This window comes from Leptodactylus fuscus, chromosome 6, assembly GCF_031893055.1.
Source record: "Leptodactylus fuscus isolate aLepFus1 chromosome 6, aLepFus1.hap2, whole genome shotgun sequence".
Taxonomy (NCBI): Eukaryota; Metazoa; Chordata; class Amphibia; order Anura; family Leptodactylidae; genus Leptodactylus; species Leptodactylus fuscus.
Window position 1 is genome coordinate 27,648,710 of NC_134270.1, and position 27,663 is coordinate 27,676,372.

The 27,663-nt window shown below is 43.3% G+C and overlaps 1 protein-coding gene across 1 annotated transcript in view; it reads left to right on the forward strand.

Annotated features, from left to right (window-relative positions):
- The first annotated feature begins 10,807 nt into the window (after positions 1–10,807).
- The window catches only part of PLCH2 (phospholipase C eta 2), a 441,994-nt gene continuing 425,138 nt past the window's right edge, over positions 10,808–27,663 (forward strand). The window contains exon 1 of the mRNA XM_075279623.1: positions 10,808–11,054. Coding sequence (XP_075135724.1) covers positions 11,024–11,054 — 31 coding nt within the window. The 5' untranslated portion in view covers positions 10,808–11,023. The remainder of the gene's footprint in view (positions 11,055–27,663) is intronic.

Below are 27,663 nucleotides of genomic sequence, written 5' to 3' on the forward strand. Positions count from 1 at the left end.
ACAGAACCGCTGACACCTCCCCTCTGGGTGTGTATGCCGCTCCCCGGAGCTCTGGCCTGTTGTTCTCTTTCTGTTTCTCTCCTCTCTCATTCAGACGCTGGCAGAGCTCCATACACATCCCCGCCTCCCTAGTGAATCACTCATGTCTCCCCGCCCTGTACCCGCCCACACTCTCCCAAGTCACAACAAGCCCCACCTACTTCCAGAATCAGTAACACTAGCCTAGGGAGGCGAGGGGCGCGTACAGCGCTCTGCCGGCATGTGAATGAGAGAGGAGAGGACAGGGAACGACGGCCCGGAGCTCCAGGGAGTGGCAGCCGTTCTGTGCAGGTAAGTTACAGTTAAGTTAAGTTGCAGATAAGGGTTGAGCGATTTGGGATTGGAATTCCGTTCACGATCCTTTTTAGGCGGGATCGGAACCCGATCCCGATTGTGAAATTTACTCCATCACTGATCGGGATCTGATCTTTTCCAAACCCTCAATCCTAATACTGAACGATATCCAGAGAAAATGTCATGAAATATTTTCACTGGGCACACCAAAGTATTCACATGGCCCTATTGGGGGTGCATTCTGGTTTCCAATTATAGTGTATAGGTCAGGGTGTATATAGGAGTCACTTCCGCCGCAGTTGCCTGGTGCGTCGTGTTTATTGCACAGCGTGCCATATGACACTCATCTTTAATTCCTAGGATACCGCTATAACAATGGCTTACCGGTCTAATAAAGAAGTAATGGAAGGAGTATTCAAGTGCCCTTTAGATGTGCTGGAATACAGACCCCTGTATATTTGGCAGGTAGATACGGCGCACAATTCATTAGCAATTCTCTGCAAATATTGTGTGAGCCACTACCGATAATGTTCTTAGATCCCTCCCTGTGGATAGAAGCCTAACAGGCACCGGGAAACTATTATTTGCAAATCTGCGTTGTGACAGAAAATCTCACAGCCTTTCTCATTTGCATCTCAAGCTTTATAAATGGCTTTAATTATCCCTCAGCAAGTTCACACCAGGATTGTCAGCGCCGGCTGGTAGTCACCGGGACAGCCAGAAGAGCTTACCTTGACACTTCCCTCCTGCATTATACATGTAATTCACCTGCAGAACTTTCTCCATCCTCCGGGAAGTGTCTCAATTCTTTCATTCCTATAAACGCACCAAGAGAGCAATTATTTTACCTCTCATTGCACTATTATTTTTAGTATTGATTTTACCCCTTTATATCTTAAGCACAAGCCCTCGAAGTTTCTGTGTAGAAGTAATAAGACGGCTCAGATGTTGAAACTCTAACCTAAAAATCTCATTTGCAGGCGAAGGTTACAATGAGGCAGTCTTGAACCCAAATCCCTCGACTCCCAATTCTCTACCGTGGCAACCAATCGCGATTTATTTAGCCAAAAACCTTACGGGAGCTACGGGAATATTTCTAAATACGACAAGAGCTTGGAGATTGCAGTAAAGGGATAGGAGTGACATCAAGTGCACATATTGCTCCCTCTACACCGCCATCGCCTTATAAAAAATGATGGTGACAAACACTGAAACATGGATAACTAGAGCTATTGTTAGAAAGCGAGTGGACGGTGATTTTTATTTAGGACGGTTATGTAGAAGTCATATTGGAGGGAAATGCTTGGTGATAGTGTTATGTAGAGAGCACTCCAGGATAGGGCTGTATATGCCAGCGGGGACTCCTGACATTTGGACATGTGGAAATATTGCTGCAAAGAAAGGCCCCTTGCAGACGACCGTGTGCTAATTCAGTGTACTATTCAGCTTTTCCCCGGATAGCACACTGACCCATTCATTTCTGTGAGCCCGTCCTGTCCGATTTGGCGGCCACACTTCTGTGGCTCCTGTTCATTAAATGAATGGGATCATGGAAGGTAACAACCATGTTATGCCCATGTGCCGGCTGTGCCATTCATTCATGACCGGCAGTTTCCTTACCATCATGTGCAACCCATCTAAGGCTCCATTCACACGGAGTAACGCCAGGCGTTTTTTGTGTGTATTTTGTGTGTATTTTTACAGCCGTAAAAAGCAGTCTCCATTGAGTTCTATAGTAAAATGCTGGCGTTTTTTTACGTCCGTAATTTTACGTCCGTAATTTTACGTCCGTAAAATTACGGACGTAAAAATACAGGCGTATTTTACTATAGAACTCAATGGAGACTGCTTTTTACGGCTGGAAAAATACACACAAAATACACACAAAAAACGCCTGGCGTTACTCCGTGTGAATGGAGCCTAAGAATGCTTTAAAAATTAGATGTGTTAAAGGTAGGGTTGAGCCGATCTTGAGATTTCAGGATCGAATTTAAAATCCAATTTCTGATCATTTTCCAGCCGATTCCGATCATGAAATTTGCCCGATCGCCGATCGGGATCTGATCTTTCCCGATCCCGATCGCTCAACTCTAGTCAATGCTTCTTTATGGGAAAAGTCACTTTTAGGGTTGAGCTGATCTTGAGATTTCAAAATCCGATTTCCGATCCTTTTCCAGCTGATCCCGATCGTGATCGTGAAATTTGCTTGATTACCAATCGAGATCCGATCTTTTCAGATCCCGATTGCTCAACCTTAGTTAATGGGAATTTGTCACCAGGGTGAAGTGTATTAAACCAGCAACACATTTTGATAGGTCAGGCTCTCCTTAGTGTAACGCCTATTTTCCCAGGAAAATGTGTGCCTATGTTCCTGAAATATTGCTTTAATTCGGGATAGGCAAATGACCAGTCTGGAGCACTGAGGGTGACTTCATTGCTCCAAACTGCTATGCTGCCCACTGCTCTAATATGCCCCCTCCCTTTTTTAAGTGACAGGGAGCTATGCTAGAATCTCACCTGGCCCTGCTAATCAAAAAATGGAGGGGGAAAGAAGGGCGTAGAAGAGCGGCGTGGAGACCAGCAGTTTGGGGCAATAGAGCCGCCCTCAGTGCTCATTAGCATATTGTGTGATAAATGAATATCTATGCAGCAGAGTCACACACTGACATGGAGAAGAAAGCATTATATTCAGGAAGAGGAAGGCATTATATTCAGGTAAGCCTGACCTATCTGTCTTGCTGGTCTAATATGCTTTAATATGCAAAATTTTTAGGTAGATGGAGGGGGGCGCCAAGAAAGGCCTCTTGCACATAACCGTGTACTAAGTAAGTATGCTATCTGAGTATTTCCTGGATAGCACGCTGACCCATTAATTTCTGTGGGCCCGTGAATATAACCATCCGGGCCGCAAAATTTTGAACAGGCCCTATTCCTGTCTGATTTTGCGGCCCGGCTCCTATTCATTGAATGAAAGGGGCCGTGGACACACGGCTGGTGCACACAAAATGGAAAAAATGATAGGAAGTCAAAACCAAAAATTGAATAATGCCTGCGGTGGGAAGGGGTAAAATGACCTCTATTTCCAAATATCTTTATGTTTAACCTGAGAGAGTTATTTTATTACATTCCCCCCACTCCATTCCCTTCTATAGAGCTCTCCGCCAGTCCCATAGAAGTAAATGGTGTGATGACTGAGCATGTGCCATTCTATTCACATAAAGAGGGTCCCAGCAGTCGGACCCCTGCAATCGAACACTCATCCTGGGGCGCGGTAGGGTGGATTTTGACACCAAGCGTGCCTCGGAGAGCCGCGTCACTCTCGGGTCAAAACCCGCCTGCCACGACTGTCGCGGCTTCCGACAGTCGCGGCTTCCCCCTTCAGAGTTGGCTCAAATGAATGGGCCGACTCCGGAGGTTGCGGACGCCGCGGCTCGTCGAGCCACAGAATCCGCCTAAAGAAAGGGCAGCTCGCTTCTCCATAGACCACCATTGTGAGGGGGCAGATTATGACGTGGATTATGCGCCATTATCTCCTTATACAAGTGCAAATATCAGAAATATTGATTTTTTAACCAATACCAAATTTTCTATTTTTTTTAGATAATTTATGGAATTTACAATAAGGCTGTATTCACACAGAGTAACGCCAGGCGTTTTTTGTGTGTTTTTTGCACATAGCGCCGCGTTAACGCCGCGTATACGCCGCGTTAGCGCCGTGCTATTTTTAGGTGGCGTTGCCCAGCGTATACGCGGCGTATACGCGGTGTTAACGCGGCGCTATGTGCAAAAAACACCAAAAAAACGCCTGGCGTTACTCTGTGTGAATACAGCCTTAAATAAATGTATCACTGTACTGTAAATATTGAGATTTTTTGTTGAATTAAAACCCATACACTCTACCCTTGATACAAAGTCAATATCTGTAAGAATATCACATACACTCGTCTAGAATATGAGATTTGTTTTATACATCAAAGTTCTTGAGGACATAAACTTACATGGCCTTGTCATAGGCCTAATCCTGTGTACAAAACACATGAATAGTAGGCCTGTGCATTGGAAAATAATTACATGTCCTCCGAGGCCCCGCGACTATTCCCCGAACGCTGTGTTATCGTCCTCGTAAAACAAACAGTATAACAGTTCATGTTTATTTGTTTCTGTCGCTGTATGACAAGTTTACATAGCAATTGACATAAGATTATATACGTTACTGGCACCGTAATTGAGGTGAAATTATACTTAAGATGCGGCTTATGTTTAATTACCTGTTAGATGTGTACGCTCTCAAAACCGCCAACTTCTTACTGCATAAGGGGTAATGGATTGGTTGGTATCAGTGACGTCAGAGAGATGTGGCGTCCTACATGGTGTGTCCTATACGATGGTTGTTTTATAGATCTGGGGAAACTCCATTTTTATTAGACTTTATATTCAACTTGATGTATGAAAGGATGAAATCCTCAGTTAAAAATGTAGAAAAAATTTGAAGTGATCAAGGTATATGTGCAAAATATATTTGACTTGGTTATGGGGGATCCATGTCACTAAGTAGGGTCTGTATGCTGTGATACTAAATCTAGGTCTTCATCCCAAGTCTGAAATTGTGCCGAGCTGGTGGTACTAAAGTCACACATTACTCTACCACAGTGGCGTAACTAGGAATGGCAGGGCCCCGTGGTGAACTTTTGACACCGAAGACCCCCCCTCGCATTCCTGCACACAGTATTATCCCCCATAGTGGCCCCTGCACACAATATTACGTCCCATAGTGGCCCCTGCACACAGTATTATGTCCCATAGTGGCCCCTGCACACAGAATTATGTCCCATAGTGGCCCCTACACACAATATGATGCCCCATAGTGACCCCTGCACATGGCATTATGCCCCCTTGTGAACACCCTTGAACAATTATTATACTCTGGGTCTTTTCAGACCCCTGTGTATAATAATCGAAGACCCAGGGGGAATGCCAACATAAAAAACACAGTTACTTACCTTTCCCTGGCTCCGCTGCACTCCGCTGATGACCTTAGGATAGATTATCAATATGTTAATAGTGGGGGTCTGACATCCAGGACCCCGGAGATCAACTGGTTAAAGGGCCATATGAATGCTGCATAGGTCTTAAAGAGACTTTCCAGGACTTTTGATGATCAGCCATCAGTTTTAGATTGGTGAGACTGATCCAGACCCTTGAACCCAAAGGCCTTATAGAATATACCATTATTTCAAAGGTCATAAGTTAGATAGAGGACATATTACAGATTTTCCATTGGGGCCCAGGAGCTTTAGATTACGCCTCTAGGCCACAAGACCATGGCTCCAGGATTACGAGCTACGGTGCTTACACACTTCTTAGTAACTGCTGTCATAAGCTTTTCAGTATTTTTTTTTTTTTTTGGTAGATTGTGAGCCCCACATAGAGCTCACAATATACATTTTTCCCTATCAGTATGTCTTTTTTGGAATATGGGATGGAAATCCATGCAAACACAGGGAAAACATACAAACTCCTTGCAGATGGTTTTTTGCCCTTGGCGGGATTTGAACACCAGGACTCTGCAAAGCTGCAGTGCTAACCACTGAGCCACCGTGTAACCCCTAAGCCTTTCAGTATTCAAGCATACACTATAAAAAAGATTGTAAGAACTGCAGCTCCAGGCACGTAAACAATAGCGGGAGCAATGGCGCAGAGGAAATAGCTGACTAGTGGGGGGTCTCTATAGTCGGACCCCCACTGAGCTAAAACGGATGACCTGTCTGTCAATGTAGGATAGGTTAAGCTGTCAATAGTAAAAAACAAACATGTAATACACTTTTTTCTTAGATATATTTTCATGTGTACAGGTTGTGTTCGTAACGCTACGGGCTACCAGATAAGATAAGATAAGATAAGATAATCCTTTAATAGTCCCACCTTGGGGAAATTTCAGCGTGTTACAGCAGCATAGTAATACAGATACAGGATAATACAGAGTAATATGTTACAGACGTAGACACAGATAAGCTGAGAAGAGAAGATATACTAGGAGTCCATGGCAGCTAAGGAAAAAACAGAAGAGAAAGAGGAAGACCTCATGGTCATCCTCATAATCATTAGTTCTCTGTGCGGAGAGCTCTTCGTTTGGTCTGATGTAGATTATACAGCCTGGTCGCGGTTGGAAGGAAGGACCTGCGATAGCGCTCCTTCTCACACTTGGGGTGAAGCAGACGGTCGCTTACAGTGCTGCCAAGTCCCATCAGGGTCCCATACATGGGGTGGGATTTGTTCCCCCGCATGGAGGTCACCACAGACAGTATCCTTCTGTCACCCACCACCTGTACTGGGTCCAAGGGGCTTCCCAGGACAGAGCTGGCCCTCCTGATCAGCCTGTCAAGTCTATTTCTGTCCCTGGTTGATATACTGCTTCCCCAGCAGGCCACACCGAAAAAGATGGCTGAGGCAACCACAGAGTTGAAGAAGGCCCTAAGAAGTGTCCCCTGGACTCCGAAGGCCCTCAGCCTCCTGAGCAGGTAGAGTCTGCTGTGGCCCTTTCTGTGCAGCGCCTCCAGGTGATCAGCCCAGTCTAGTTTATTATTGAGGAGCACGCCCAGGTACTTATAGGTCCTGACTATCTCAATACATGTTCCTTGGATCTCCACCGGGGTCGGAGCACCTCTCCGTTTACTAAAGTCCACCACCATCTCCTTGGTCTTCCCAGCATTAATCCTGAGCTGGTTCTGCTGGCACCATTCAACAAAATCCCGGTTTAAGTCTCTGTATTCCCTATCATCGCCATCAGTGATAAGGCCGACTATAGCAGAGTCATCGGAGTACTTCTGTAAGTAACAGCTGGATGAGTTGTGCCTGAAGTCAGCAGTGTACAGTGTGAAGAGGAATGGGGCAAGAACTGTACCTTGAGGTGCCCCCGTACTACAAGATAGCAACAGATAAGATAGAACGGTCTGCTGCACTGTGTTCACACTAGTCCAGTTGCTCCATGCTGTTCTATATTTCACAGCACTTGTATTTCTGCCATGCCTCTTTAATGCAGAAAACATATTTTGTAGAAAAATGTCATCAACAACTACAAAGTACACAGTATGTCGGCTTTCACATTGCCCCTAGGCATCAAAGCACATAAACAGACGGCAGTAATAAACAGAGAATCATCCAGCGCGCTGGTATAATCCCATCTGATGATATTAAGGCGCATGAATATTGATAGATATTGATCCCTATATCCAGGTCATAGCTGACGATTCTACAGCTCATTGACACACATGCAGAATTAAAAGTCAATGTACCCTACTATAGATGAGCGAACACTGTTCAGATCAGCCGTTCCGAACAGCACGCTCCCATAGAAATGAATGGAAGCAGCTGGCACGTACACTTTGCCGGCGGCCGGTCGCTTAACCCCCGCGTGCCGGCTACGTCCATTCATTTCTATGGGAGCGTGCTGTTCGGAACGGCTGTTCCGAACAGTGTTCGCTCATCTCTATACCCTACAGGTTAATAGGTGATATATCTATAGGCTCCAACCCTTCTAATGACTATACGCTGTTTAATGCCTGCTATCTACAGTGCAATGAGCATAAAATGAGATACTCCTCTAAATCATGGAGAACTAAACCCCACGGACAACTCTATAAATTACAGCTATCAAAGGGAAATGTAAATCGTTTATTTCAAGGCTGATGAGATCTTATAGAATGTATATTTTCTTGTACAATGTAATTGTATAATGCTCACCAAAATTAATGAGAAAATAAATAAGGAAGCATGCATGAGAACGCAGCCTGTGCGAAACATTGAGACGGAACAGTCTAATTGTCTGTGTTAAAGTAAATTAAAATGGAATACAATATAATTCACAAATAAAAAAGTCACATTTTTTTAACCAATTGTCTTCTACAACTTGCCTGTATTCTCATACATTGCAGGCTGCTCAGTGCCATTCTTTGTTTCATCCTTCAGGTACACTCTTGATCTGTAGCCTATGTCTCTGCTCTCCCATAGGCTCTTAAAGCTGACATCACTTTTAGTTTATTTGGTTATAAGGATGTCAACATAGATTTGTCACAAGGAGAGCAGAGAGATGGGCTACAAACTGAGCTGATCTGATTGATTTTACGCTGAACATGTCTGAGCAGCCTGAAATGTATGAGAATGCATACAAGCTGCAGAAGACCAACCTTGGAAAATGTTAGCAAAACACAATTGCAAAAACAGTTTTATCCATAAATATATGCACTTCAGGAAGAAGAAAAAATACACCCAAAGGTGTCCTTAGCGTATAAATATTTTGGACATTTTAATGAGGTCAGCTCCATCTCCACGTTTATAAGATGAATGTACATGGTAACAATCACCCATATGACTGCTACAGGAATAGAATAGCCATGGCATCCTGTGTATCCTCACCTTAAAGAGGTACTCCCATCTCAAGGATCCTATCTATATGTAAATTCAAGAGTTTTCCTAAATACATTGCTTTGTTTGCCTGCTATGTGAAATTATTCCTCCCATTTTTTACATATCGTTTCCATTGAGCCAGACCTGTCTGGTTAGACAGGACCAATGACATCAGTCACTGCTCTCTAAGGGGGGCTGAGTGCTCTCACTGTTGTCTACAGCTCTGTCAGCAGGACAACCAGTTCAACTAATTGCAGTTTGCTAATAAAGCCATGTTAGCTATCTCTCTATGTAAAGACAAAGATAACACTGAGTGAAGCATGGTAAGTAATCTATACAAACCTGTGTAATGTAATATGCATTTACTGTACATTTATTTTATCTGCATTTATTAGATTTCTAGTAATCATAATAAATAATCTTTGGCCTGGTTCACATATACATTCGGTAATCCATTTGGAGAGTGCACTTGGGGACCACTCGAACGGAATACTGAACGCATTGACAAGCAGTGATAAAGGAAAGCACATGGACCACATAGACTGTAAAGGGGTCCGTGTGTTTTCCGCGCGGTGTCCGCACGGAACATGCAGAGAGAAAAGTACTTCATGAACTACTTTCCTATCTGCATGATTTGTGCAGACACCGTGCGGAAAACAAACAGGCCCTATTATAGTCTATGGGGTCAGTGTGTTATCATTGCTCACTGCTTGTCAATGCGTTCAGTATTCCGTTCGGAGGGTCCCCAAGGAGAATACTAAATGCAGATGTGAACCGGGCCTTCATGTTAAAGGAATATATCTATATTGGGATACTTCATAGTGTCCTGTTCAGCAAGCTGGAGGGAGGCGGCTTTGACTGTTTGCTGAAGAATACAGGAAGCGAGAAGAAGAGACAGCAGCAAAGCTGCTAAAACAGGGAGATGGGGAAACCTCTACAAGCATGCACAATATAACTATTCCAATTGCTGAAAGAGAGCAACTTGTTATCACAGAATAGGAAATAATTCCAGTTCACGGTGACTGCACATTTAGATTGAGCTACATTGTGAATTTGCATTGTATTAACAGCAAGCAAGTGACAGCCATGCCATAGAAGTGGGCACCCTCAGCACTACAGCTTTGCTGTGATATCCTCATGGGATATACAGCTCTTAAACATCTGGAGGACAAGTGGTTGCCAATCCTTGGAATCCAGTATTAGACTTAAAACCTCAAATGTAGGTCAGGAGTAAGCAAAGAACACAAAATGTGCTGTTATATTGGCAGCTGACATTGCTGGCACGCGTCTGGAAGTCATCTTACTATCTGACATTCACAATTCGGTTTGGAACGACCCAATCTTAATATAGATTTTTACTAAAATCCATTGCGGCCAAATATTATATTTCTAGGAAAAGGAGATTATAGTATTAGAGTCAATGTTCTATATGTCCATAAAAGTCCATACAGCTGTCTATACGTGTAAGCAGCTGTTCATGCCGTGCCCCAACTCCGACAGATCAGAAAGGCTTATTCTCTATTCGGCAGCCTCTCCACTTCTCTATCTGCCTTTGCTGCTGTGGTTATAGAGCTTGCAATCAAACGTGATGCGGAACGGCGATGCGTCTGTTTCCATGGCGATTCCCGTATACAGATAATTAGTTGTTAACATGATACACGACTCTATTATAGCTCAACCTGTTTTACGTGCTTCCTATCACCTATCACATAATACATAACCTTGATCTAACTCTTCATTATTATCCCCCAGACAAGGTCTTCCAACCTTTGTGCACTGGGCGACACCACCGTAACTTTTCACTAAAAGACATATGAGGACGTTTATGGCTGTTGCCCCCCACAGACCCCTGCAGGGCGTTCATCTTGTTAGGTTGAGATGGGTCAAGTTGACATGAGAAGGTTGCACGGTCCTATCATGATAATATTCTGCCTCGTGCGCATCTCTGCAGCACCTGAAGTGTTGATAGTAATGAAATTGTGAAGGATTCAACCTTCTGGCACCATAGCAAAAGAAGGATGTAAATAGCCCTCCTCCCTCCTTATGTACTCAGTGGCACAGGAGAGCACATTGACAGGAGACAGGGCAAAGAGGCGACGAATCCTTAGTGGCTGCTTGGATCAGTGGATAAAATTCAAACTCGCTTCCCATAGAAACAGACAATTGCACACGAGATCCTCCACTCTGCGAAAAGCAGAGCGAGCGAGCGAGAGGCAGCGCAAAGAAGAGGACAAGGATGGGAGCATTTACATCCTAACACCAGCAGCTCTTCTGTCTACACAAGACAATGGATTTGGGAAGCCTACCACAGAAGCACAGTAGGTAGTCTTTATTTCCATCACTTTGTGTGTTCCTTCTTATTGTCCTTTCTGCACCTTTGACTGTTCCTCGACCACCTGTCTTGACTCTTCTGTTACCTGTAACCAAATACTCTCCACCTTTGTAGTGATGTTAGTCTAGGATCACACATGTGGGGGTTTTTTTTGGATAAAAGGAAATGTATAAAGTTCTCGGTATCCGCATATTCTCAAAAACTGCATGTGTGATTCTGACCTTACGCCGTTACTTTCTTAACTATGCAACTTAAGTCGTATAAAGTCAAGGAAGACGGAAAAATAGATTTCTCATTAGGCTGCAAAGTTGGGTTTCTTGAGACTATTACTAGGGTTTTATACAGGATTATTACATGATCAACACTATACAATACAGCCCTGGACAGCAGCAAAGTGTGCTGTGTAACATCTGCATATAAAGTGGAAGGTATATAGGACCTTTACTATATACTAGCTATACTATACCGGTGATGCTTCTTGGCAACTTTACTTAACATTGACCCACTAGGGGTGCTTGCTCGCCAAATGCAAGCAAACAGGCAAATACAATGACATGTAGTTAGGGCAACGTGACCCAGACCGGTCCTGAAGATCCTTGAGCTTCCAGCCCCGTCCCCGCACGCTGCTCACTTTTTGTCAGTTTCAGTCGGAGGACACGATGCTAAGGCTCCAGTCCCGGCTTCATACACAGCAGGTTGACTGATCGCTTGTGACATAGTTAAGCTCTGTGGATCTATGATAAACGCTGGAAGCATCAAACCGGCGTCTCGTAATGCACCCTTGTAATGGCTTCCCTGCACTGCAGGCATCTGCAGCAGCTAATGAGTTAAAATGCCTTCACTTTTATTTATGCAGCAGCAGCACAAGCGAAATAAATTGTCCGCTCGTGTGCACGGCGAGCAGCGTTTGCTATTAATGCACGCTCCCTGAGACACTAGCAAGGAGTTAATGATCATTGGGAATAAATGGCTTGTGTAGTTGGTGTTCTACTTGATGGCTGTCACTTCTGTTTGATGGATGTCCAACTCACAAAGTACATACAGATGGTTTATTTATGTTGGTTACTGGAACGTTTCACAAGCCTTTCATGACACACGGGGCAACTCGTTTCTATACAACTAGTTTGACCCAAGTCGGTCTATAGGAGCCGCAAGATGAATGGAGACAATCTGGTTATATTGCCAATTCCAAGACCCATGTTACAATCAAAAGGGTCAATTGAATTGATCAATTTTAATCGATATACCTGTCATAGGTGAATGTCATCTAGAAATACATTAATAGCTATAGATATCTTCTATGTACAGTAGCTATATACAGTAACTTCTTCCAAGAAGTGGCATGTCAATGGAGACAGACAATCTCTTTGATAGCATGCACAACTTTCTATTGCCAGTATGTGTCATCGTAGGGCTTTATATCCATGGACAAAGTTCTCGTGTCTAGTCCACCTCTGAAGTGAGCAATAGTCACAGGGACAGACTGGAAGGAGGGATTCTATATTCTATAGGTGCCCATTCATCATCTGAGTGATCGCAGCAGGAGATGAGCGTGTCGATCTTGTGGGTGGAAGTGACTTGTCCAGTTTAGTGAATGTATAGATAAGGATGGGGTTGTATGTGACAGGGGTAATGTTACAATGAATGGCTGGAAACCGAGGAATAAAGCTGAAGAAGATAGTGACATTGAGAGAGCAAGGAGCTAAAGGAAGACAATATTGTGAGGCTGGGAAGGAGAGGGGTAAGGGGAGAATAGGGCAAAATAAGCAAATATTAAGAGAGTTATTACAGAGTATACATAGCACTGGGATAAAGAATTAGAATGTTATGCTGGTTAGAATAGATCTTATATTAGGACATCCTACTAATGCATTGCATTGATCTGGTTGGAGCAAAAATAGTCACCACTGACTGTACACATCAGTAGCAAAAATGTTGATTTAGCCATGATTTACATTCAAGGGTTCACCTACTGTTGAAGCAACCCTTATAGCAGCCCATTATGGGGGCAACCAGTCTGTAGTTGCCACCTTGTTCGTTAAAGGTATCAATGAATGCTACCTAAGGAAGGGTACAAGGACCATATAGGAGATGTAAGCGGAGAGCTGGCTGTTACCCCCTGTCTCCTCAATGCTCATGATTTCTTTGCTGCTAAATACATGTCGGCTTGAGGGTATATTTCTATCTGTGTGTGCCTGGATGTAGATCTGGCAGCAACGACGACTCCTGCAATCAAAGTGCCATAAGGGTGCCAACTACACACAAGAATATTCCCAGGAACCCGTCTGCTATCTAGAACATGTGCTTTTATGGTTCTTTGCAGGAGACGGGGTGTTAGGTACGTGCATGGCACATTTTTACACACTATTGCTACTATCCTAGAACTAGCAGCTAACACCTCCATGAATGCCTGCTTGTGCGAGCTATTAGACCCAGGTAGGGTGTCATCACAGAGGTGTATAGGTCGGTGGCACCGGAGATCCGCACCACCCGCAGCCAGCTCAGGCAAGTAATTAGCCAAGTGATGGCAGGTGCGGGAAAAACAGCGCAGTCAAACAAAAGCGGAAAGCTGTGCCCAGGGGGCGAGACAATTCTGTGCAATAAATCCAGCCGTGAGGTTAGGAAGCAAGTGGTGATAGGAGAACTTCACAAATATTAGTTCCTTGCTGCTAGGCAAATAAAAAGCTGGTGTCTGCAGGTCTGCGAGGAAACAACGAAAGTTGGAGAGAAAAAGTAGGTTGCGATTCTTTGATTTTAGCATATATATAAGGGGTGCAGAGGTAACTGTTACTACTGGGCTCTGGAGAATGAGGGGTCCGAAGGGCATCTTTATAACATAAAAAGGCACCAGTAAGGGGCCACACGGTGGCTCAGTGGTTAGCACTGCAGCCTTGCAGCGCTGGAGTCCTGGTGTTCAAATCCTGCCAAGGGCAAAAAACCATCTGCAAGGAGTTTGTATGTTCTCCCTGTGTTTGCATGGGTTTCCATCCCATATTCCAAAAAGACATACTTGAAAAAAAAAAAAAAGGCATCGGTAGCAAATGGTAAATGGGGGCTCTTACAGATTTTGCTTTGGAGCCCAGGAGCTTCATGTCACACCCTTGGCAATAATGCCATCTAGAAGTCACTCTGTGCAGACTACATAGAGAATCATATTCCGTAGGTGTGAGGCACTGGGTACCTCTGCTTATCCCTTCCCATGATATACAGGCTGGAGTAATTTAAAGGGCACCTGTCACATTGAAAATGCAATCTAGCGTGCAGGGGACACTGAGCAAATTGGTATATAGTTTTCAGGGGAAAGGTTCACTATAACTTGTAACCTATTATTTGAAATCTCTGTTTAGGAGTCCAATGGGCGGTCCTACCTATTAACTGACAGCATGTATGAGTGTGCATACACAGAGAGCTACCGTATACGACCACCCACTGGACTCCTGCCGGACACTTTTAATAAGCAAAATATTTTAATTACATTTCCACCCAACTATATGTCCTGTTTTTGATTCCAGAGGATCTTTCACCACCTCCACCAAATCCAACTCTTCGCATTCTTCAATAGACAGCACTCCACTGATTCTGGCACAGTTGGAATTTTTTCTCTATCCCATACCATTCCTGATCAATCTGTACTGGTATTTTCAGCACCCAGTATGCTAATTAGGCTCTCTACTGTCAGGTGGGAGGTCCTTGGCTGGTGCAGACACTCAAGGACCACCCACATGACTGCAGAAAGCCTAATTAGTATATTGGGTGGTGAAAATAACAGAAATTATACCTTGGGAATGGTGGGGGCTAGAGGAAAAAATCAAACTGCATCCTATTAAAGAATCCAAAAAGTTGACGTTGGTAAATGTAGTAAAATATTCTCTTTAATGCAGAGCAATATCTATATCTAGATAATATAGATTTTTGGTTAGCGTTCCCTCTGTTGGCCTCTTCATGTTTCTGGGTGACGTCATGTGCCCTGTGGGACCTCTGAGGCCTCTGACTGATCCTCAGAGGTCACATGGACCATACCAATGGTATCGTCACCCAGAAGAGCCCTGCAAAGCACTGCAAAGAACTGCAAGGATGTCCAGGAGAGTTGAGGGAAAGTGAGTATAACTCTTTATTATGTTTCTGGGCCTCCAGTTAATAAGAGACCTCATGATATTATACAGGTTTAGATACCCCCAAAGTTTTGGTTTCAGGTCAACCCTGAAAGTTTTTGAAAATTCAGGTTGAACCCAGTTGAATCCAAACCAGTTTGCTCATCTCTACTGGATACCAGTCTCACAATATATTTGCCTGCAGAGTAAGATAATAGGTATCGCCATGATGGATGAATTTGTGATATTCTCCATATTGTGCCTATCACCATCTTAAGCTGCGGTGTAGTGGGAAGTTGGTGAGATATTATAATTCCAAGTCTCCTGCTGATGCGCCTTCTGTTCACCAGGGTTGGTCATTGTATAATGATGATATGTATACACACTTGCTATATATCTTTCTCTGAAACTTGTTTAGTTCTCCAAAATTTCAGTCATTCTCAAATAGTTATTTTAAAGGGAAGCGGTCACTAAATTTTAGGAGGACATATCACTGCCATGTCGATATACTGCTAGCTAATACCTTTCTAAGCAGATCACAATCGGCCATTTTAAGATAATGTATTAAAAGAACATCGTTGACAGGGTGTGAATTGCTCACCAAGAGTCATGTGGGCGGTGCTGAAGAGGTAAATGCAGTCCTGGCGATAATCTTGTTGAATCTGTTTTTATTGATATCCCCCTGGGTGTGGGAAACCATTGCTATGTCTGCACTCAAGGAAGAATGGGCATGAATACAATCCAGAGTGTTAAAATATACTTGCCAACTCTCCTTAAGGTGGTTGTCCGGGATAACATTAACCCATAAGCTAAGCCCCCTCCCCCGCCTAACTTCTAATTTACTTAGTTAAAAAAAAAAAATCTATAATTACCCATATCACTGGGGAGGTCATGTGACAACCTCAGGCACAGTTTCTGATAATCTGGTGATGTTCAGTTTCCCCGTTTCCGAAATGGAGTGTCACCAGTACTTTCCCCGCTTTACCCCATCATACTTACGTGCCTTCCTCTGTGGGAATGGCTCCACCTCCATCTTTGACTCTGCTAGTGCTTGCACAGTCTGGAGGTGGCGCTCACACATGTGCAGTAGAGATTGTTTGCATGCTGTCAGAGGTGTTATCTCTACTGCGCAGGCGTCTCCAGCATGCGCACAGTCAGGAGAGCGGAAAGAAAAGGAAGAGCTGTTCCTGAAGGGAAGTCTAAACAGGAAGACAGGTAAGTATGATGCGGTGGGGGAGTGTGGCCTGAGTTAGTTGGATGGGAAGGACTAGTAGTGGGTGGGAAAGGGAGTGAGAGAGGAGGGTGGGGAGTGAAGCAGGTAGTGTAGAAGCTAGGCAGGAAACTACATCGCAGGAAGCTACACCATGTAAACAAATGCAGAGGATGCCAGGAGCTCCCAGAGACACCCAGAAATCACTCAAAACACTGCTAAAGGTATTTGGGTGCAATTTTTAATACTAACACTAACAGACCTTTGTTAAAAAAAGATCTTTTGCCCGGAAAATCCCTTTAACGATCCAGGAGGTCCATGAAAAAAAGGATGACCTCCTAGACTCCTGGAAAAGAAGGGACCAAGGTAGTAGTCACCTGGCATGTCACTCATTCACTTTACATGCCTGTCGCATCCAAAAAAGGGTGTGTGGCCAGCACTTTTAGAGCCTACAGGGGCATAGAGAAGTGCATAAGAAGGTATAGTGATGTCCCAAATGGGCATGGTCATGCTGATAGGGGTGTGATCTCATGCAGAAATATTTATGATATGCACTGTTCTCCAAGATTGTGCCATCCAAATGTTGGCGCCATCCACATATGTGTTAATAGAGGAAGGGAGAGTCATAGTTGGACTTTCCTTCACCTGGTATTAATAATTCGGTGTTCTAGTCTTGTATCTAAATACCCTGATAAAGGCAGATTGGTGGATACCTTCTACATCCAGCACCCAGGTCACATCTTCTACCATTTATTACCATACACTAGCTCTCACCTTTACTAGATGAAATGCTATAGACCTCATGAATAAATATTACAAATGTAAAACAGCTCTGCGCACTTTAGATAGTTGTCAGCCCAAATGTTTGAGCAAACTGACAACTATCTTGCATGACAGCCATTCCCCACACACATATGCTCGGGTAACCCAAACAGGGAGATGGGAGAAAGCAAATCTGGAAGCAGCTAATAATCCCATGAAAAAAAGTATTGGGCAGTTTAAAACCAACAGCTAGAACCTTCTTTCCCAACATTAGGAAGACCAGAAGTTTTGAGGCGCTTGAAAAGGATAAGAAAATATAAAGGATGTTCTAAGATGTTCGTCTTCTGGTAAATCCACTCCTGAGTTTGGTTTTAAAAAAACCCACCAAAATCTGCAACAAAAAAATGCTGAGGGAAAGTTCAAATGGTTTTTTTTTGGATCAGAACCTGAAGCGGAGGCCGCCTCAGGTTCTGGTCCAAAAGACGGGTAGCCGCGACTGAAAGCCGGTGCACTGCATCGGGATCCAGCTGCGCACTCTGCTCCGGATTACACCCAATGAATGGACCTAGTCCGGAGGAGGGAGTGTCTTCAGGCCGAATCCCAAGGCGAAATGGCCTGAAGAATAAGCACCTCGCTTCTTTACAAGCCGGCTCCCGGAAAAAACTCCTGAGCGGCTCCCATTGATGGGAGCCATCTTTTTGGTCAGGATTTTGAGGCCGTAAAACTCCATCTGAACTTACCCTTAGTTTCCACAACGTAGGGCCTAAAGGTTGTCTTACATGGGGCTGTGTTCAGGCCAACAAAAACAGCTTGTGAATCGGTTCTCCAGTCCAAATCCAGCTTGGCTGAACTCAACCTATGAAATCTGAAAGACCATTTTGGTATACTTGACCATGTTCGTGTGAGATGGCTCCAGTTATCAGGGCAGTGATGGTTTGGCCAAAATTAAGGCTGAATTATCAAATATACATAGTAAGATGCTATTTTATTAAGTAATCCAGTTTTATGTGATGTCTCCAATGTAGAACAAGGTAGGTTTAGGTGACACTCTAATGGATGGTGCAGATATCCCAGATATAGGTCTCATTGCCATTTTGTGACCCAGGAGACAAAAACCTCCCATGATGCATGCATAATAAACCCTGATTAAAGTCAATGTAATTCATTTCAAAGAGATGCTTGTCCTTTGATGTTACAATAAAAACCTGCATTGTTAAAAATCATTATTTTATATAATACATTCCAAATTCTAAGAAAAATTGAAAGTGATTTATTCCCCAGTCAATAAAAGCCCATATGGTGTTGCAGAGCCTCCCAGACCCTCATCACATGCTCTGAACATATGCGGTGCGAGCTAGTTTTCTATTCCTTTCCCAACACATATGTTGTTTCAGGGAATACTTTGCCCAATCCATGAGGGATCTTTTACTGACATTAATAAGAGAAGAGGTGTTAGATTTCTCTCTCAGTATCAGTTGTATGAGGATCAAAGGTAAGTAAAAAATGGAGTCATTTTAACTAAAATGATGCCGATGTGGAGGTGACCTTCTCGGTGGTGGGGTGGCCTTCATTTGTGCATAATGTAGACCTTGTTGTATCTACTTGTATGGGATATACAAGGGATATTGTTGCAACCAAGTGTTAACTCTCATGCAATAATGACCCATCCAAACTCTACGTTACGAGGCGATGTAGTCGGAGGTCTCGGACCATTAGCAGGTCTTCTTTGACTCCAGTTGATTCCACATTGCCTCTTCATCTCACGTTGCTTGTGAATTACGCTCTTCCACTTTAACCACTTGTAGCCTGATTCTACCGTTACAACTACATATACTTATTTTTAGATTATTATTATTATATGCCTTTGCAAAATCTGTGTTTATTTCTCAACAACTCCGTAGTATAGTCTGTTCGGTATTGGCAAGCAACCAAATGACTTCGTTGAATACCTGCTGTTTAAGTAATTAAGTCCTCTATATAAAGGGAGGAGCTTATTTGAAAGGGGTGTGCCTTATCATAAAGGTGTGTGGTTTTATATATTGTGCACCAAAATGTCCCATTTTTTTCAGTGTAACAAATAGTTGGTATAAAGTTCAACTAGACCAGGGGTGCCCAATACGTCGATCGCGATCTACCGGTCGATCGAAAAGGACGTATGGGTCGATCGCGGGATGCAGCCAGGGATCCCCGTTGTCTGCTTGTTCACAGTGCAGGCTGAGAGTCGACTCTCAGCCTGCGCTGTGAACAAGCACTCCGGACACTTGCAGGCCAGGCAGCAGCAGCTCTGGGGAATGACGCGCTCTCCGCTCTTAGGGATGGAGGGAACCGGGGTGCTGCTTGTTCACAGTGCAGGCTGAGAGTCATTTCTGGACACTGGCAGGCAGGGCTGCCGCAGCCCCAACTTTCCAGTGTCCAGAGATAACTCTCAGCCTGCGCTGTGAACAAGCAGACACCGGAGATCCCTGGACGGCCACAGAACGCCGCTGTCTCCTGCTCTCACGCTCCGCCCGACCCTGCCCACATGCCCCGCCCCGCCCACAGGCCCACCCCGGCCCCGCCCACAAGAAGTGGGTAGTAGATCTTTTGCCTTGGTCAGTTTATAAAGTAGCTCACATGCTGAAAAAGTGTGTGCACCCCTGAACTAGACTGTCTAAAGGTGTCTATTCTAGGTTTACACTGTCTAATGTTTAGATATTTCTCTAAAAGTGTGGGACCCCTTCCCATCGATCTGCAATGATATGTAGGGAAACCCAGCAGTAAGTGTTCCGTTTCTCTACAGTGCCACCACTGGTGAAATAAAAGCATTACACATAGTCCATTCAAATCAATGTGTTTTCTGTAAAGTGCAGGACAGGTCAGGTCCTCCAGAGTTACAGAACATTCTCTCGACACTGACCAAGTGATGACAATCTTGATACTAAGTCTCCTTGTATTAATTTTCTAGACTGGAAGAATCCTTTTATATAAGAAGATACTATGACGTTATTGCTAAAATTAGGTGCTTGGATACAAAACATTTTTTCCCACTATTTTCTAAACATTCCCTTTAATTCAGTTAGATTTACTATAACCATTTACAGAGTACTATTCAGGTAAAGGCAAGTGGTGAGATTGTATAGGAATTTAGCATATAAAAGCAAGAAGAGTGAAATGGATTCCTACGTTACCGCAATGATATAATGAGTCAGATAGTTACGTGATCACCACATACATCTTTCTGTATAATGCATCTGACTTCCCAGGAGTGAGAGAACCCATCAGGCATCAATTCAGTGTCACATTTCTAACATTATTCACTACATTATGTGCATTTTATTAGAGACCAAGATGGAAAAACATGAATGTTAATAAGCTCTGACAATGAGGTGTAACCACTTAGTAGGACCATTAATTTCCAATGACTGTATCATGACTATAGAAAGGTTTAGGGTAAATTCTCTCTTATTCCTATTTTCCCCATGTCATTATAAATTGCCAACAGATGCTCAATGGCTCCTCGACAACAGACGTAAAGCCTGTTTGTAGTCTGTTGCCATGAAGACAGTAAGATACATTCCATAGAATTGACAGAACTCCGCGTCCTTCTCATGTGGAAGAATGGAAGTGGCTAACATGAGGGCCCGGTGGGATCTAGCTCTTATTTGTTTGAATAGGTTTTTTTTTGGATGTCACAATTGGAAAGCAAATCTCAGTAAAATGCAGCAGAATTTTTTATGTAGCTGTAATTTTTTTTTTTTTTTAAAGGAAAGAATCAATGAAATTATATGTAAAAGGGATGTTACTGAAGATGCATACATCTCAGTTAGGACACTTTTAAAAGGGTTGTCCCAGGATCATCATTGATGATCTATTGATAGGATCGGTGATACATGGCTGATCACTATGGCCCCAGTGCTGGAACAATCACCAATAGGGTTGAGCGATCGGGATCGGGAAAGATCGGATCCCGATCGGCGATTGAGCAAATTTCAGGATCGGCTGGAAAAGGATCGGAAATCGGATTTTGAAATCTCAAGATCAGATCAACCCTAAAAGTGATTTTTTCCATAGAGAAGTTTTGACTAGGGTTGAACTATCGGGAAAGATCGGATCCCAATCAGCGATCGAGCAAATTTCATGAATGCGATCAGGATCGGCTGGAAAATTATCGGAAATCAGATTTTGAAATCTCAAGATCGGATCAACCCAAAAAGTGATTTTTCCCATAGAGAAGCATTGACTAGGGTTGAGCTATCGGGAAAGGTCGGATCCCAATCAGCGATCGAGCAAATTTCATGATCGGGATCAGCTAGAAAATGATCAGAAATCAGATCTTAAAATCGATCCTGAAATCTCAAGATCGGCTCAATCCTAATCACCAATTATGAGAGTCCTGTTCCCCACTGAAGAGCCTATGGGATGAAAGTATAGTACTTGCTTTTCTTCATCAGTATCGTGGACTGTTTATGGTCTGTTAATGACCCCTGTTCCATTTAAACTGGAGAGACAGGACCCTTGTTCCTGAGATCAGTTGGAGTCCCAACATTGGGACCACCAGTGATCAGACACTTACCACCTATACAGTAGGATGTCAGTCTTCGGAGAACTGTTTTAAGGGTTTTTTTTTTTTCCATGACAACCCCTAATTTATTTTTAAGAATTTTCTGGCAGGTAGTTTGGCTGTTGTACTTATCTGTCAGCATTGGAAACGGATAAGTGCAACAGATTTGAAGCCCCTCCGTCTTAGGAATGATTGGAGTTGAAGAGCTTGGACTATAAACATACTTTTATGATATTTCTGATTCATAGTACATAGAAGTAGAATTGGGGTTGACATGGGACCACCTGGTATGACCTACATGTACAAACTCATAAAAACTAGCACCATTCTTATACTATTAAAGGGGTATTCACATCATAAAATATTGTTATTGTCCTGTGTACTGCTGGAGAAATGATTTGGTAGAGATGTACATTCTTTCACATTTTCAGTGGCCATGACACCGGGCATGATGCCGAGATCGGTTTCACATATATCAGACGTTCATTGTATATTTTGTTAATATTTAGAGATGAGCAAACAGTAAAATGTTCAATATTCGATATTCGTTTCGAGTAGCCCCGCAATATTGGACTACTCGAATCGAATATCAAATCCTATTATACTCTATGGGGGAAAATGCTCGTTTCAGGGGTAGGCAACATTCGATCAAATTAAACTTACCAAGTCCATGAGTGAGGGCCGGGCTGGATTCTCCGAGAAGTCTTCTCCGTGCAGAGTCCCCGCGGCATCTTCCGGCTCTGAATTCACTCTGCCAGACATCGGGCCTGGGCAGAGCTGACTGCGCATGTCCGCACTACAAGAAAATGGCCGCTTACAGTCAACGCGGCCATTTTCTTGTAGCGCGAACATGCGTAGTCGGCTCTGCCCAGGCCCGATGCCTGGCAGAGTGAATTCAGAGCCGGAAGATGCCGCGGGGACGCTGCACGGAGAAGACTTCTAAAGGTAGGAGAAGAACCAGCGTTGATTGGCCGACTGTATAGCATTCGGCCAATCAACGCTGGTTCTGCCTCGAATTTTTCCATTCGAATAGCGAGTAGTATTCGATCGAGTACGAGTATTTCAAATACCGTAGTATTCGATCGAATACCTACTCAATCGAATACCTACTCGCTCATCTCTATTAATATTCCATAATTATCTATGATCAGAATATCTTTTTAATGACTCTTCAAGCCATTCTTGTATGTTGCCAACATTTGGGCTAATACTTACTAATGTTAATGTTAACTATCATACTGGGGTAAATTTAGGTGTCAGAGGTGGGACTCACCTAAATGTTTAAGTTAAGCTTACAATTTTATTGACCCTTTAAGTCACTTTTACATGGAACCAACATTTGGAAGAAATGTTATTGATATTACTACTACTACTGCTTCTTATAATAACTATGGAAGAAGAAAGGAGGAAGAGGAGGATGACTGTTATTAGTCTTGTGCAATTAAAATGATAGAGACCTTTCTGGCTCAGGCTAGAAGACATGGAATATATAATGAGAAATTGTCATAAATGGAAGGTTTTGTGGACATGAATGAGGAGCCAGCTGATATCCTATTGTTATTCATATGAGATCATTGCAGGGTCTTACTGAAATCTCCATTTGCCATTTGCAATACCTTGAGAAAGTCAATGAAAGGCTTCCTCTGTCAAATGAAACTTTATTATCAACCATCGCAGTCCTTCTCTTCACTTAATACTGGGATTGTAAATGGCATTCCTCCCAGCAATATGGTGTAGTGCGGTAGCTTTAATAAGAGAGAGGTGAAGTGTTTCTCTCCTATCAGGACGAGATGAAGCAGCACAATATACAATATACAAGGCATTGTCTCCCTGTTAATGGAATGGACCTACAAAGTTGCACAATGCAGCAATCTGCCTTCTAAGAATATGTGAGTCACATTTTACTAAGCTTCTAAACAAGTGTGGGTGTAAAGAGAGGTGATAATTCACAAAAAGAAAGACAGCTAAGACCATTTGTTCTCTTTAGATATCAGCCTTGTGATAACTAGGTCATCTAGCATTTTATTCGGCCATACACAACCAGAGATATAAAGTAGCTAGAAGTTCTTAGGACCTTGGCCCAATGTTATAACTAGCCCGACTGGGAACCACCATTGGATTCATGTTGGTTGATATATAATAAGATGACACTATGTACAATCTATAACTATTAGAAACGTGTTCTCTGTGTTATAACTTCATTGGGCAATTACTTTGTATTCTTATAAGACTCTTGTATTGCACTTGTATCATTCCTCTATTTTGAGTTTTGAGGGATTCATGACTCCGCAGACATAGGGTTTCCATTTGCAGCCTGTAGATCTTCTATTGTCTGTCTAGCAATATCTAAAGGCCCTATTAGACAGGTCAGTCTTCCAGGCAATGATTGGGACTGAACACCTGTGCTAGCGCTTGTTCCCGATAATCAGCCAATGAATGAGCATCGGCTTTCAGAAGCAAAAAATCATTGTCCTCATTGACAGCACATCGTCCTCTATAATAAGGGTTGTGCTGCTGACAACAATGTAAGTGCATGCTGTGAGAACCTTCTTTATAGTGATCATACCTGACTGTTTAATAGACCAGTGTAGAACATTCACTAGTTTGTGTTTTTTGTATCTTTTTGTGTGATACAACCCTTGGTCTTATATGTAGAATACTATCTGAAAAATGAATTATTCATTTTGGTTGTATATACCGTATATACTCAGTATAAGCCGACCCGAATATAAGCCAAGGCCCCTAATTTTACCACAAAAAAATGGGAAAACTTATTGTATTGGGGGGAGGGGGTTGGGGGGGGGGAATGCAGCAGCTACTGGAAAATTTCAAAAATTAAAATGGTCGGAGTTTTTGGGTGCAGTAGCTGCTGGGGGAGGGGAGGGGGTGTTTTGGTTGTCTGTCTGCCCCTTCCCTGAGCTTGAGGACTGTTTTTTCCCCCCATGTGGAATTCAGCCTGGCTGACTATAGGGTATCTGCAGTGCTCCTATTAACCCCTTCCTGACGGAACAGGAGCACTGCAGATCCCCTATATTCAATAGACCGGACACTGTCAGACACAGGGATACCTAATGTGTTTGTGTGTCACAGTCATTTTCTACTTTTATATGTATTCTAGGGAAGGGAGGGATTTACAACTTTTATTTTATTTATTTTTTTTAAAGCTTTTTTTTCCCCACTATTTTATGGGAGATTCTATACATTAATATTGTGGCTGGTCATGGACCCCCTCTAAAGACCTGCCCTATCTTCAGGCGGAAGCCGCGCGGGCTCAGCCGCACGGCTTCCGCCCCCGGCAGCTCCCTCCTATGTCGGCTCATTCATTTGAGCTGACAGCGGAGGGGAAAGCCACGACCGCGATGGTCGCGGCAGGCGGGTTTTGACAAGAGAGAGACGCGGCTCGACGCGGCTCTCTCGGTGTCAAAAACCCGCGCGGGCAGTTCACGTGTGAACTGAACCTTACATGGTATTAAGAAAACAATCCACTGAAGAGTTACAGCATTCAGTTAGATAGTATGGTGCCATCTGGTGTTCAAAGTGTTTAGTGATGTGTGCGTCCATCGATGCAGGTGGACACAAATGTTCTGCCTCTCCTGAATTATGACGCAAAACCTGGTAACTAGAGATGAGTGAGTACTATTCGAAACGGCCGTTTCGAATAGCACGCACCCATAGGAATGAATGGAAGTGGCCGGAACGCATCCATTCATTCCTATGGGTGCGTGCTATTCGAAACGGGAGTTTCGAATGGTACTCGCTCATCTTTACAGTTGTAACTAATAAGCATCAATAAGTGATGGAAGGATTTACTGGTTACCTCCAGGGCCAAGGAGTTGTCAGTGAGTAGGATTCTCCCCGCTCCCCACTCTGATATGAACCAGATCAGAGTCCTAAGAAGTGTATATTGAGAATCATAACCACTTACGGTAGTCTCCGTGGCCAGTACTCTATGGACTTAGCACTGTGTGTCAATACGAACCTCCTGTGATATCGCTCCCCTGGGAACCCCACCCTGGAATATCTTGCGTTTGTCCCCGACACAGCTAAAGGATACCTTGTTTTGCTTCCTGAAATCGAGATGGCCCAGTGTTTTATAGAGATGTGCTTTAGTTTAGCTTCCTCCATATACGGAATATTATGCGACGTGTTTTTTCACTATAGACTTGTTTTACACAAATGAAAACTTGACTTTGTTCAATACATCAACATATCAGCGCATTAGGAGCATGTCTGTGTTAATAATTCATACCCGGTAGTAACATTTACACTGTAAACAGCCGAGTCTCCATTTGTGAAAGTCAATACGTTCTTCTTCAACTCTCTCTCGAATATCTATTCTGGAAAAACGTATGTACCTAAATGACCGGACACGAAACTAATTCCCTTCAATCAAATATTTCCTGGCTTGTAAAACAGTTCTTTATCCCCCATGTGAAATCTACTTTGTTTTAATGCTCAACGCAAATAAGTTTAGGAATGTGAAGTCATTTTGCATCCATATAGTAAATCTCTGCCCAAAGCCCAAACGCAAATTAGCGGATTAGTGGATCCCATCGTCTTCACAGGATCTCATGGTCATGGAGTCACTTGTACTCTGGAGGACATACAAATAGTTACAGTAGATTAGAGATGGTTGTGTCCTTGGCAAAAAGTCAGATGCTTTTCTCTCCGCCGATTTCAGTATAAAATTGGTAGATCCCATTATAATCGATGGGGTCGGTGGGTTTCTGCAGGTAACCGTTTTCTAAATGGACAGTCTTCGTCTTTTGGGCCCCCATGCAGACGTAAATGACAGAGACCTGAATTCTAGCGTATATGTTATATGTTCAGTAAAACTGTCTTAAGGCGGGTTCACACCAGCGCCCAGTCTCCATTTTGCAGGTTTCCATCTTCTGCCCTGAGAAACCAGACAGGAGACGGAAACCGGCAGTCAGTTTTCAAACCCATTCATTTGAATGGTGAGCGCCCGTGAGCGTCTTCAGCCTCTCTGTGGCGAAACCGTTTTTTTTTTAACCGAACATAAAGCCAAATATGCAGGACTTTGTGTCCAGTTACAAAAAAAAAAAATTTTTGTCGGGGGCGGACACTGACTGCCGGGTTTCCGTCTCCTGTCCAGCTTCTCGGGCAGAAGACGGAAACCCGCAAAGCGGAGACCGGGCGCAGGTGTGAACCCGCCCCACGTAATGAAGCACAGCTAAGATAAACTCAAAATTGTGTTGCATGTTTTTTCTGCAACATTTTCCTCTACATTACTTCGTCCCCTATTAAATATATTGAGAAAAATCTCAGGATTCCATGTCTAAAGTGAAATGAACATGCCGCGTTTCCACAACTTGGCTTAGAATGGCCGTGCGCCATGTTTTATTCCAAGCTGATTATGGCGCCATCTTATTATACAACGCTCTCACCCTTACAATTGAATTTCTATCCCAATTGCATACTAGGGTCGATCTTCTAATAAACCCAGTGTATCATTATGGAGTGTGGGAAGTAACTGGAGTACCCTGAGGTGACCCGTACAAACAAGGCGAGAACATACAAACTGCATTAGATAATGTCCTTGGTTTATTGTAATATTTTCTTTGCTTCTTCAGTCCCATGGGGCTCTCCAACCTCTGCCATTGTTTGTGACCCTCTATTGCACCAGACATTGTGCTCTTCTGTATAATGTGCCTTGTAAACCCATAATAGCTTCTATATAGAAGAATAAATCCCTCTATTTCATTAATATGTCTCCGATGCTTCCAAGTCTCATAAAAGTTCCTGGAATATCTATGGTTAATCTATTTTATGTCATAATAATCCGCTTTCTTCCTTCTGTATAAGTATATATAGTTATATACAGTAGATATATTCTCAATGTGGCTCGGATTCTTTTATTTGTTTCCTTTCCTTTAGTTCTATTATATTAAAAAGTGCAATTTATTTGCTGACTGTTTTGTGCCTTCCTGTGCTGTAATCTCCGCCGTTGGTCTATTCTATGTGCATAGTT